A 13,496-nucleotide genomic window follows, 5' to 3' on the forward strand; every position below is an offset into this window, starting at 1 on the left:
GGCTCCACTTTTCTCATGTTGGACATTTTTCTGATGAGGGTGTCACGGTCAACAGTCAAAACGATCGTCCTTTAAGAGCGTTTGGAAAGAGACAAGTCTTCATTTGTGCTGCTCTGGTGGGAGGGGCCACGTACAGAGACGCTGGAGACGCTGCTGTGATAAACACCACAGAAAATTAACACCATTTTAATAGAAAATATAATTAAAATATTTTAGTAGAAAATCAGCCAAGGGCCAAATTAAAGGTGTTGGAGGGCCGGATCTGGCCCCCGGGCCGTATGTTTGACACCTGTGGTTTAGAGTTTGGATTTAAACAGAGTCAGAGTCGAGTCTGTGTCTCATGTTCAGACTCATCCAGGTTTTAGCTGCGTGAACCTGAAACTCTGCCTCTCTGAGTTTGAGTCTGTCTGTCGTGACTCTTGAGCTCCTCAGAGTGCAGATGCTTCATGTCACAGATGATCTTTGACTGTGTTCAGACTCGTCCTTCTGGTCCGGACCTGGACTCACAGCAGGAGCATAAACCGAAGAACAGCCGACAATCTGTGAGTCAAATCCATTTTAAAAGTCTTAAAATTTAGGTTACACAATGCCACAGCGTGGGAGGGCATCTGACACACGGGGTCCGGGCGTGGGAGTGTGGGAGGGCATCTGACACACGGGGTCTGGGAGCGTGGGAGTGTGGGAGGGCATCTGACACACGGGGTCTGGGAGCGTGGGAGTGTGGGAGGGCATCTGACTGTGTGGTCTCTCTCAGACAGATGGAGGACAGGCTGAACTCATCTTCTCGTCCCTCAAACCTGTCGTCGTCTTCAGACTTCAGGAGCGTCTTCACAGAGGAGGTAACAAACTCACTCTGACTTTAACACTCGCACTTTAACACTCGCACTTTAACACTCACACTTTAACACTCGCGCTTTAACACTTTAACACTCACACTTTAACACTCGCACTTTAACACTCATACTTTCAACTTTCATTTACAACACCATGTTTAAAGAGCAAACGTGAACCAGGTCTAAACCAGGTCTAAACCAGGTCTAGAACAGGACCAAACCAGGTCTAAACCAGGACTAACCCGAGTCTATAACAGGTCTAAACCAGGTCTAACCCGAGTCTATAACAGGTCTAAACCAGGTCTAACCCAGGTCTGTAACAGGACTAAAGCAGGTCTAATCTAGGACTAAACCAGTGTGTAGGAGAGTTCTCAGGGAGTGTTGTTCTCAGTAAATCTGCCAGTGTTGAACTGACAGTGGAGACTCAGGAGAATCTACACCAGCAGAGTTAATCTAAACTAAACTCAGGAGAATCTACACCAGCAGAGTTAATCTAAACTAAACTCAGGAGAATCTACACCAGCAGAGTTAATCTAAACTAAACTCAGGAGAATCTACACCAGCAGAGTTAATCTAAACTAAACTCAGGAGAATCTACACCAGCAGAGTTGTTGTTGTTGTGGCTTTATGTTGTTAAATTGACAGTACAGACGAGTGAGTGTGAGTGATTCACGTCACGTCACAAAGAGGAACAGAGGGTTTTCAGTTTGACAGAAGAACTAAAAGTGCAGAGTTTGAGAGTCAAACATGTGAATGAAACAAAACACAACTCCACTTATGATTGTGACGAGGAAACTAGAACAGAGAACAGAGAATAATTGATTGAAACATACAGTGTTTATACCCTAAAGTCTGGACTATAAACCGCACACTTTGAATCCTGCAGAGAATAAAACGATGAGGTGAAGATATGGACGGATTCTTTGTTTGGCACATTATCCATTCATATATATGTCTGTGGTTAAACCAGGTCTAAACCAGGTCTAAACCAGGTCTAAACCAGGTCTAAACCAGGTCTAAACCAAGTCTATAACAGGTCTAAACCAGGTCTAAACCAAGTCTATAACAGGTCTAAACCTGGTCTATAACAGGTCTAAACCAGGTCTAAACCAGGTCTAAACCTGGTCTAAACCAGGTCTAAACCAGGTCTAAACCTGGTCTAAACCAGGTCTAAACCAGGTCTAAACCAGGTCTAAACCAGGTCTAAACCAGGTCTAAACCAGGTCTAAACCAGGTCTAAACCAGGTCTAAACCAGGTCTACAACAGGTCTAAACCAAGTCTATAACAGGTCTAAACCAGGTCTAAACCAAGTCTATAACAGGTCTATAACAGGTCTAAACCAGGTCTACAACAGGTCTAAACCAGGTCTAAACCAGGTCTAAACCAGGTCTAAACCTGGTCTAAACCAGGTCTAAACCAGGTCTAAACCAGGTCTAAACCAGGACTAAACCAGGTCTATAAAAGGTCTAAACCAGGTCTAAACCAGGTCTACAACAGGTCTAAACCTGGTCTATAACAGGTCTAAACCAGGTCTACAACAGGTCTATAACAGGTCTAAACCAGGACTAAACCAGGTCTAAACCAGGTCTAAACCAGGTCTAAACCAGGTCTAAACCAAGTCTAAACCAAGTCTATAACAGGTCTAAACCAGGTCTAAACCAGGTCTAAACCAGGTCTAAACCAGGTCTAAACCAAGTCTATAACAGGTCTAAACCAGGTCTAAACCTGGTCTATAACAGGTCTAAACCAGGTCTACAACAGGTCTAAACCAGGTCTAAACCAGGTCTATAAAAGGTCTAAACCTGGTCTATAACAGGTCTAAACCAGGTCTAAACCAGGTCTAAACCAGGTCTAAACCAGGTCTATAACAGGACTAAACCAGGTCTATAACAGGTCTAAACCAGATCTAAACCAGGTCTTTAACAGGTCTTTGGCACATTTTTCATTCATATTTCCGGGTCTGTGGTTTAACACCACAAGGTTCACACGAATTGTCAGAGCACTCAAATAGTTTATCGCCGTGAGATAAAATAAGTTCTGATGCTAAATGAACATCAGTGAGGGGGATACGCCACCTACTGCCTCCACTCAATGTCATTTCTCTCCAGCGACTAGACCAGGAATCAAAAGACAATAGACGGTTTACAAGAACCCCAGAAGTGTGAGTTCAGGCACCAGCCAATCAGTGAAGAGTCATATATTCTGTGTTGTCGACGATTCCCAAGATCCCCGAAGATTTAAAGCCGGAACAAAGAGAATGTTTGGTGAATTTTATCAAGGGGAAAGACGTTATTGTTCTTCTTCTTATGGGATTTGGGAAAAGCTTAATAAACCAGTTAATCCCATTAGTGGAGCATTACACACGTCACAACCAAACAGCAGCGATTGGTTAAATAAAAAAAGTACCCGCCTACTGTCGAGCGAACAAATCCTAATGCTGTGAGGTCAGACGGTTTCTACAAAGTGAAACGGGCTGATGAATCAGGCTACAAGTGGCCTGGGTCACATTTGAAAAAATCGGATCTGTGTCATTTTTTAATTTATTTTTTTTACCATTTTGCCAATAACCATTTTGACTTTATTCAATAAATGTCAACATTTTATCTCTAAATCAAGATCTGGACGTTAATAACAGATCGATCAGGTGACTTTGCTCCCTGAGGTGCTCTCAGCGTCTCAGCATTACAAAGCGTTCGCTCCCTGTTAAACCAGAGGTGTGGGCGGGAAGGGGCGTTACCTTCAACAGCCTCGCTCCTGATTGGCTCTTTAGTCCCTGTGACACTCGCGGTCAGAATTCAGCTCCGGATTTGCCACTATAATCGTTAGACTTGATGAGTTTCATTTGGAGCTGAAGGCTGTGGGTGACGTCACACTCTTTACACGACGAGACTGTATAACAGGGGGGTCCAAACTTTTTTCATCAAGGGCCACATATGTAAACACAGATGAAGCAGAGGCCGATTGAGGGCCATACACTGGTGCTCAACACAGTGAATAATTGAAATATGTGCATGTTTGACACGTTAGAATGAGCCATCAGACTTTCTTCACACCAAGATCCTTAAAACCACAAACTGAATATTCAATACTGGCTTTATCAAGATAGATTCTCAAAAAACTTGCAGTAAAAAGTAAATTTTTAATTGATATAAGGTAATTTGGGCCAAGTCACCTGGAAGCCTGAGGGCCAAGAAAGATTTGTCCGAGGGCCGCGTTTGGCCCACAGGCTGTAGTTTGGACATGCCTGCTGTATAGTATACATGTGACTCATCGTTTTGGGCGTTTCCCTCAGGTCCTGCCCCCGCTCTACCTGGCCCTGTGCATTGTGGGATTGCTCCTGAACGCCGTGGCCTCCTTCGTGTTCTGCCGCGTGCCCTCTGACGCCGCCCTGGTGGTGTACCTGAAGAACATGCTGCTGGCCGACCTCCTCATGCTCATCTACTTCCCCTTTAAACTCCTGGCCCAGCTCGGGGTGGGAGGCTGGAGACTGCACGTGATCATGTGCAGGTACTGGACCAGGACCGGACCAGGACTAGACTAGAACTAAACAGTTTTGTCTCCATGAGGCACACTTAGAACCTGGGACCGACTCATTGGGGGGGCAGGGCTGGACTCGCTGCAGTCACTGGAGCAGCAACTTGTGCAGCAAAACGTAAAACTTACAGTTATATCACCAATAACATGGTTCCTGAAAACTGGAACCATCACATCCCTCCATCACATTCATCACATCATGACATCATCACATCATGACATCATCACATCATCACATCCATCACATCCATCACATTCATCACATCCTGACATCATCACATCCATCACATCATCACATCCATCACATCCATCACATCATCACATCCATTACATCATCACATCATTACATCATCACATCCATTACATCGTTACATCATCACATCCATTACATCATCACATCATCACATCCTTTACATCATCTCATCCATTACATCATTACATCATCATATCATCTCATCCATTACATCATCACATCATCACATCCATTACATCATCACATCCATTACATCAACACATCATCACATCATCACATCCATTACATCATTACATCATCACATCCATTACATCATCACATCATCACATCCATTACATCATCACATCCTTTACATCATCACATCCATTACATCATCACATCCATCACATCATCACATCATCATATCCATTACATCATCATCATCATCACATCCATTACATCGTTACATCATCACATCCATTACTTCATCACATCATCTCATCCATTACATCATCACATCATCACATCATCACATCATTACATCATCACATCCATCACATCATCACATCATCATCCATTACATCATCACATCCTACATCATCACATCCATTACATCATCACATCATCATCATCCATTACATCATCACATCATCACATCCATTACATCATCACATCATCACATCCATTACATCATCACATCATCTCATCCATTACATCATCACATCATTACATCATCACATCATCACATCATCACATCATCACATCCATTACATCATCACATCATCACATCATCACATCCATCACATCATCACATCATCACATCATACATCATACATCATCACATCATCACATCATCACATCATCACATCATTACATCATCACATCCATTACATCATCACATCATCACATCCATTACATCGTTACATCATCACATCATCACATCCATTACATCATCACATCCTTTACATCATCTCATCCATTACATCATCACATCATCACATCATCACATCCATTACATCATCACATCATCACATCCATTACATCATCACATCCATTACATCATTACATCATCACATCCATTACATCATCACATCCATTACATCATTACATCATCACATCCATTACATCATCACATCATCACATCCATTACATCATCACATCCATCACATCATCACATCCATTACATCATCACATCCATCACATCATTACACATCATCCATATCATCACACATTCATCCATCATCACATCATCACATCATCACATCCATTACATCATCACATCCATTACATCATCACATCATCACATCCATTACATCATTCACATCCATTACATCATCACATCATCACATCCATTACATCATCTCATCATCACATCTTTTACATTATCACATCATCACATCCATTACATCATCACATGTTCATGATGTTGGTCAGGTTCATGATGTCAGTCAGGTTCATGATGTTGGTCAGGTTCATGATGTCGGTCAGGTTCATGATGTTGGTCAGGTTGATCAGGTTGATCAGGGTCAAACCAGACCTAAACCAGGACTGAACCAGTTTTTTTTTTTTTTTTTGCAGGTTTGTGGCGGTCTTGTTTTACTTCTCCATGTACACTGGAATCATGTTTATGGGTCTCATCAGTTTGGAACGATACACCAAGATTGTCCGAAACTCCCAACCCACCGTGTGAGTACTACTACTACTACATCTAGTACTACTACTACTACTACTACATCTACTACTACTACTACTGCAGCTCAACATGTGAGAGTACTACTAATGCTGCTGCTGTAAGTAAATTAAAATGAAGTTCAGGTGATACAAAATGTCCTGTTTATTCTTTAGGTATCAAACATAGTTCATGTCTGTAGGTCTCGTCCCTTATGTCCCATCGCTGCTTTTATACTTCCAAACACTTCTAATATCAAGGCTGAGTTCTGTGAAACAACCACCAGAGGGAGCTAAAAATCACCTTGAGAACTGACAACAAAATAGAGCAACAAATAAACAAACACGGCGGCGCCCACAGCCGTTCTCATCTTTTGGAAGTGAGAGACATTTATTTGTTGTTACTGCCTTAAACCTTTAGCTTTGTTTGAGCTAAACTTCACTACTGCCCCCAGTGGTCAGCTCATGCACTACTCCAGTGTTAAGATGTCCACATGTCCACACTTCCTGGCTGGAAGACGCCAGCTCTCATGTTTGCAATGTCCATTTATATCAACAGCCTAAGGTGATGTCATTAAGCTCTGAATAAACTCCTCCCCTTTGTGTCTCCAGTTTTGGGCGTGTGTCTGTGGTTCACTTCCTGCAGAGTCCTGGCTCCGCCTTCACCGTTGCCGTGGGGACGTGGGGCCTGATGCTTCTGAGCACGCTCCCTAACGTCCTGCTAACGAGCCGCGACGCCAACGAGACGAACGCCAGACGCTGCATGGATCTGAAGACGGAGCTGGGCGTGCGCTGGCACAAGGTCTCATCCTCCTTATTTTGACATTTTAGTGCCGCGTTAGATTGTTGTGGCCGTCGGTCGGCTGTCAATCATCACTCCAGAGCCCGCCTCCAACTCGCCAGGCACCGCCCACTCTGGAGGGTTTTTCTGGTTTTGCTTAGGGGAGGAGTAAAAGGAGGGTGTTTAGTGCACATTTAAGAATGGGTCAAATGCAGACAATGATCTAACCCAGATTTGTCCCACATGCCTCTTCCTCTCTTCCTCTCTCTTTCTGTCTTGGTCAGGCGTCGTCCATCTTCTCGGTGGGCGTGTTCTGGCTGACCCTGGTTGTCATGGTGACCTGTTACACCTCCATCGGGGTCCACGTGTATCGCTCGTGTCGGCGCGTTCGCTCAAACTCTTCCGTCTGCAGGAAGTCGAGGCGCAGCATCCTCAGCCTCCTCCTCGTCTTCGCCCTGTGCTTCGTCCCGTACCACCTCTGCAGAATCCCCTACACTTTAAGCCAGATGCCCTGGTCCGGATTCAGCCAGCACTCCAGGTCTGTCCACACAAACGCTCCACACACGAGATCCACACGGGCTAGATTTGCTTTTGCTTTGCATCGAATGTTCCACAATATGGTATTTTACAAGTGGGGGACACCGCCAGGCCAAGTTACAGGTCAGATCTGTGGAGAGGCGCGCTCACTCACAGTGAAAGTGCAGTTTTACCACAGACTGTATAAAGACGTGGACTAAGGGAGTGAGCTCCAGACAAATGAAGCTCATGGAGTCTGGCTGTTGTAAGAGCCAATCAGGAGTCAGGTCCAGTTACGTCCAGTCTGTGATTTTGAACTAGAAAAACTCCTGTGACTGAATAAACGCAAGAGAACTATGTTCAGTGTCGTACTGTGGAACATGTTAGACACAAGAACATCCCCAGGGAGTTTTCATTCGATTTTCCAGTTCAGAGGTTTTGTGCACGTTTAAGTTTTTGGAGCGTCTCACCTGTTTCTGCTCCTCAGGTTCGTGCTGTTCCAGGTGAAGGAGGCGACGCTCATGTTGGCCTCGGTGAACGTGTGTCTGGACCCTCTGGTCTACTTCCTGATGTGCCGCTCGTTCAGACACACTCTGCTCCAGTCCCTGCGTAGAAGAGCGAAACCTGCAGGAGAAGCACGGTCTATGGGAACATCAACTGCAGTTGTGCTGTTCAACGTTTCACCTCAAAGTTCATAATGCTTTAAAAAAAAGATATCATGTAAATTAAGGTTGAGACATTAATGTGTGAATTATGATTCATTACCTCGTTTTTATGCCAAACAACGTGGAGCAGGAAAGTTCTCTGGGTCTGCTGGACGGTAAATTTCTACTCAAAAAAATGACCCAAAGGAACAGACAGAGGAGCTGTTTATTGCAAACTATGCAGAAAAGAGTTTCTCGCTCCCAACATCGCCCCTGCTGACATAAATCTCTGCATCATTTTTGACTCTCACCTCAAATTCCACCTTCACATCCAAAAAAGTCTCACAATTTGCAAAATCAAAACTATCCCCCCACCGCCTTGATCTTGAAAAACTCATCCACGCGCTCATCTTCTCCAGTCTAGACTATTGTCCCTCCCTCTTCTCCGGCCTTGACTCCAAATCCATCTCCCGCCTCCGACTGGTTCAGAAGCAGCAGCTCGGCTCCTCCAGGGTCTAACATCAACACATGACCCTGTTTTACTTCCCTTCACTGTCTGTGTGTTTTAGAATTGATTTGAACATTTTACTGATGACTTTCAAAGCTCCTTTAGGTCTTGGACCGAGATACATTTCAGAAATTTTAACCCTGTATGAGCCTTAGATCCTCAGGTCCCTCTGACTGTTCCTCTTCAGTCTTAGATCTTCAGGTCCTTGTGGCTGTTCCAAAGTCCAACCTCCGGACAAAGATGACGAAGCCCTTTCAGTCCAGGCTTTGCCTCGGCTTCAGAATGACCTGCTTGAGGAGATAAGTCTCGCACCATCAGTATCGTCTTTTAAATCATAAGTCTCATTTTATCAGTTGTCCTTCCTTTAACTAGTTTTAACTTATTTATGTTTTTTCTATTTCTTTTTTTATTTGTTTATTATAATTATTTGGATTGTTTGCGTCTGTTTTTGTGTTTTCTGTGCTATTTTTATGCATTTTTATTGTTCATTGCTGCTTGTACACACTTTGAAATCCTTATTTTTAAAAGTGCTTTATAAATAAAAATTCATTATTATTATGATTATTATGATTATGATTATTATATTTATTGTTGTTGTTGTTATTGTGCGTCTGTGTGAGGAGCAGAGTCGGAAAAAGTGTTTTTATTTGAAAATGTGTCGTTCAGAGGAAGTAAACGATAATATAATAATAACCTCGAACAGCACATCACACACTGACCACACTCAGTTTCCTGTTCACAGCCCGAGCGACAGGGGCGGCAGGGGTGACAGGTGCAAAAGTCTGCACAAAACCAGTGAGGTGATTTGATCTGATTTTAAACAGCCACAACAACTCATCTGAGTCGTTCTGTCGAGTTGTGTTGTGTTTTGTTTCACTCACACGTTTTTTACCTTAAATTCTGTAGAGATTGAAAATTCCAGAGCTGAATTGAACCACATGATTCTAGTGAAGGTGTCTAGAGTTTAAAAACACAGTGGAACACTTCCGGTATTACCACATGACAAAGTGTTTTCAGTTTGAGAGAAGAACTCAAGTCCAGGTCTGTTTGTGATGAGGACACAACATTAGAACAGAGCAGAAAATAGTGTCACAGGAGCTTTGAAGGGTTTGCTCTGGTCTGGGCCCTTTGCTCAGGCCTGTCACTGGTTCTGTTCATTCTTTTTATGGACAGAATTTCTAGGCGCAGTCAGGGGCCGGAGGTTTGCAGCCGAGTGTGAAGCGTCTGGGATGAAGATCAGCTCCTCCGAGTCCAAGGTCAAGGTTCTCGACCAGAAAAAATGTGTCTTGTCGTCTCCGGGTGAGTGGAGAGTCTCTGCCTCAAGTGGAGGAGTTCAAGTGTGTCGGGGTTTTGTTCTGGAGTGAGGGGAGGACGGAGCGTGAGATTGACAGGTGGACAGGTGCAGTGTGGGCAGATTGACAGGTGGACAGGTGCAGCGTGGGCAGATTGACAGGTGGACAGGTGCAGTGTGGGCAGTGATGCGGTCGCTGTATCGGTCGTTGTGGTGAAGAGGAGCTGAGTCTGGATTTATCGTCAGTCTCTGTTCCTCCTCTCACCTCTGGACACCCTGGATAATGACCGAAAGGACGAGATCACACACATGAGTTTCCTCCGCAGGGCGTCTGGGCGTCTCCCTTAGAGACAGAGTGAGGAGCTCGGAGTAGAGCCGCTGCTCCTCCACGTAGCGTCAGGAGCAGCTGAGGGGAGGACGTCTGTTCTGGACACACTGGGAAAGACCCAGGACACACTGGAGGGACTATGTCTCTGGACTGGCCTGGGAACACCTCGGGGTCGCCCCGGAGGAGCTGGAGGAAGTGTCTGGGGTGAAGGAAGTCTGGGAGTCCCTGCTTAGACTGATGCCCCCGAGACCCGACCCCGGATAAGCCGAAGAAAATGGATGGAAAACAGGTTTCGACCTCTATTTCCAATATTTAATTTAAAGTTTATTGCAAATATCACCAATCAAAACATTAGATTTTCTCTGGTTTATATAAAGTTCTGAAGAAAAAGTGACGTTGTTTGTTTGTTGATTTGTTTAAGGCCTTGCAGTTGTTCCAGATGAGGAAAGTGTGCGGTGAAAACACTTAAAAGACGGACCAGACCAAAAACATCTGTTTATGAAACTTCACTGAGAGAAGCAACGTTTAAGAGAAATTCTGTTGACGTGAGGATGTCATTTTTATTTTCGCCAGCAGAGGGGGCTCAAGTATTTCTTTAATGTTATGACGGCTTCAGCAGGCTGCACTTCTTCTTTGTTTGTGTTTATTTTATTGTTATAAACATTTTTTATAATTCAAGTTTGTATTTTATTTTGCAGGTTTTTAACATATTAGACAGCGGCACATGACTTTGGGCTGAAGAGATACAGTTTAAGAAGTGATGGTTAAATATGCATAACAAACATGAAGTGAAGTGCACACACCAGAAATCTACAGAAATAAGAGTCAAATAAAACAGTCCAAGTGCATGTGACGCCTCTGTGACGCTCTAATTTCCACTCAGTTTAATCTTTCACAAATACAAATTATTTCAAGGTTAAATAAAAAAGGCAAATTCAAGTCTTTGCTAAAATATTGATCTCAACTATTTTAGTAAATCGAGTCAAACCTGTCACAGACACTTTAATCAAAACACCTGATTTTACAAAAATGTCTTTATTATCATTTCTCATGGGAATTGGATTACAGTTACTTTGTTGAAATAAATGGATTACACAGAGGGATTTAACTGTTTTTACAGTAACCCCCCCACTCACTGCCGGACTCTAAACCAGGACTGAACCAGGACTAAAACCAGGACTAAACCAGGTCTAAAACCAGGACTAAACCAGGTCTAAACCAGGTCTAAACCAGGTCTAAAACAGGTCTAAAACTAGGACTAAACCAGTTCTAAACCAGGTCTAAACCAGGACTAAACCAGGACTGAACCAGGACTGAACCAGGACTAAACCAGGACTGAACCAGGACTAAACCAGGTCTAAACCAGGACTAAACCATGACTAAACCAGTTCTAAACCAGGTCTAAAACCAGGACTAAACCAGGACTGAACCAGGACTAAACCAGGTCTAAACCAGGACTAAACCATGACTAAACCAGGTCTAAACCAGGTCTAAAACTAGGACTAAACCAGTTCTAAACCAGGTCTAAAACCAGGTCTAAACCAGGACTGAACCAGGACTAAACCAGGTCTAAACCAGGACTAAACCAGGACTAAACCAGGTCAAAACCAGGACTGAACCAGGACTGAACCAGGACTAAACCAGGTCTAAACCAGGACTAAACCAGGACTAAACCAGGACTGAACCAGGAGTAAACCAGGTCTAAACCAGGTCTAAAACCAGGACTAAACCAGGACTGAACCAGGACTAAACCAGTTCTAAACCAGGTCTAAACCAGGACTAAACCAGGACTGAACCAGGACTGAACCAGGACTAAACCAGGTCTAAAACCAGGTCTAAACCAGGACTAAACCAGGACTAAACCAGGACTAAACCAGGTCTAAACCAGGACTAAACCAGGACTGAACCAGGACTAAACCAGGACTAAACCAGGTCTAAACCAGGTCTAAAACCAGGTCTAAACCAGGACTGAACCAGGACTGAACCAGGACTAAACCAGGTCTAAACCAGGACTAAACCAGGACTAAACCAGGTCAAAACCAGGACTGAACCAGGACTGAACCAGGACTAAACCAGGTCTAAACCAGGACTAAACCAGGACTAAACCAGGACTGAACCAGGAGTAAACCAGGTCTAAACCAGGTCTAAAACCAGGACTAAACCAGAACCAGACTAAACCAGTCTAAACCAGTCTAAACCAGACTAAACCAGGACTAAACCAGGACTGAACCAGGACTAAACCAGTCTAAACCAGGTCTAAACCAGGTCTAAACCAGGACTAAACCAGGACTGAACCAGGACTGAACCAGGACTAAACCAGGTCTAAACCAAAACCAGGTCTAAACCAGGACTAAACCAGGACTGAACCAGGACTAAACCAGGTCTAAACCAGGACTAAAACCAGGACTAAACAAGGTCTAAACCAGGACTAAACCAGGACTAAACTATTCACATTATGATAAAGTATTTACAGACATTTCTTAGCTCAGTCAAGCCCCCAGGTTCCAAAATGGCCGCTCATTCAAGTCAACGGGCTGAGCTCAATGTCACATGATCCCAGATTAGCCTTTTTTTTTTTTTTTTTTTTTTTTTTTATTATTATTACACACAACTGGGTGCATAAACTTGATATAACAAACATGGCTGTGTGTCGTCAGAAGTTACATGTTGGGATGAGGGAACATAAACATAACATATTGTATAGAAACAATACAATATAATACAAAAAAAGTGCATTTAAGAATAGAAAATGATAATAGCAAAGGGAAGTAAGTTCATTCAGCCAGAGTCCATAAAGTCCAGGGGTATTTCGCACATGTAGGAAGACACTTTTTGAGGTTTAGGACCATTCATATGTTTCAGAGTTTTTATATATAATCTTAGTTCGTTTTTAAAACAAGCAAAGTTAGGGGGACATTTCTGAATTTTACATTTGTGGATGTAAAATTTGGCAAGACATAATATTAAGTTTTACACAGAGTTCTTCTTTTTTATTTTGTAGTAGTACACCAAAAATTATAACATCTCTGTTTAACAAGACTGGTAAAGAACGAAATGTGGAATTGATCCAGAGTTGCATTTCAGACCAAAAGGGTTGGATTGTAGCACAAAAGAAAAAAAGATAATCAGTGCTTTCAATCTCCTTTTCACAAAAAGTGCA

General features: G+C 43.3%; 1 protein-coding gene across 2 annotated transcripts in view; it reads left to right on the forward strand.

Annotated features, from left to right (window-relative positions):
• The window catches only part of LOC110153811 (P2Y purinoceptor 14-like), a 10,485-nt gene extending 1,198 nt beyond the window's left edge, over nt 1–9,287 (forward strand). The window contains exons 2-8 of one of the 2 annotated variants that reach the window (XM_055166624.1): nt 477–542; nt 755–839; nt 4,127–4,341; nt 6,179–6,286; nt 6,881–7,070; nt 7,334–7,587; nt 8,053–9,287. In XM_055166624.1, the coding sequence (XP_055022599.1) occupies nt 759–839; nt 4,127–4,341; nt 6,179–6,286; nt 6,881–7,070; nt 7,334–7,587; nt 8,053–8,263 (1,059 nt within the window). In that variant the 5' untranslated portion in view covers nt 477–542; nt 755–758 and the 3' untranslated portion in view covers nt 8,264–9,287. The remainder of the gene's footprint in view (nt 1–476; nt 543–754; nt 840–4,126; nt 4,342–6,178; nt 6,287–6,880; nt 7,071–7,333; nt 7,588–8,052) is intronic. The other variant, XM_055166625.1, reaches the window with a different exon arrangement.
• Nucleotides 9,288–13,496: the final 4,209 nt, after the last annotated feature.

This window comes from Boleophthalmus pectinirostris, unplaced genomic scaffold (assembly GCF_026225935.1).
Source record: "Boleophthalmus pectinirostris isolate CB_2022bp ecotype Guang Dong unplaced genomic scaffold, ASM2622593v1 HiC_scaffold_9, whole genome shotgun sequence".
NCBI classification, from domain to species: domain Eukaryota; kingdom Metazoa; phylum Chordata; class Actinopteri; order Gobiiformes; family Gobiidae; genus Boleophthalmus; species Boleophthalmus pectinirostris.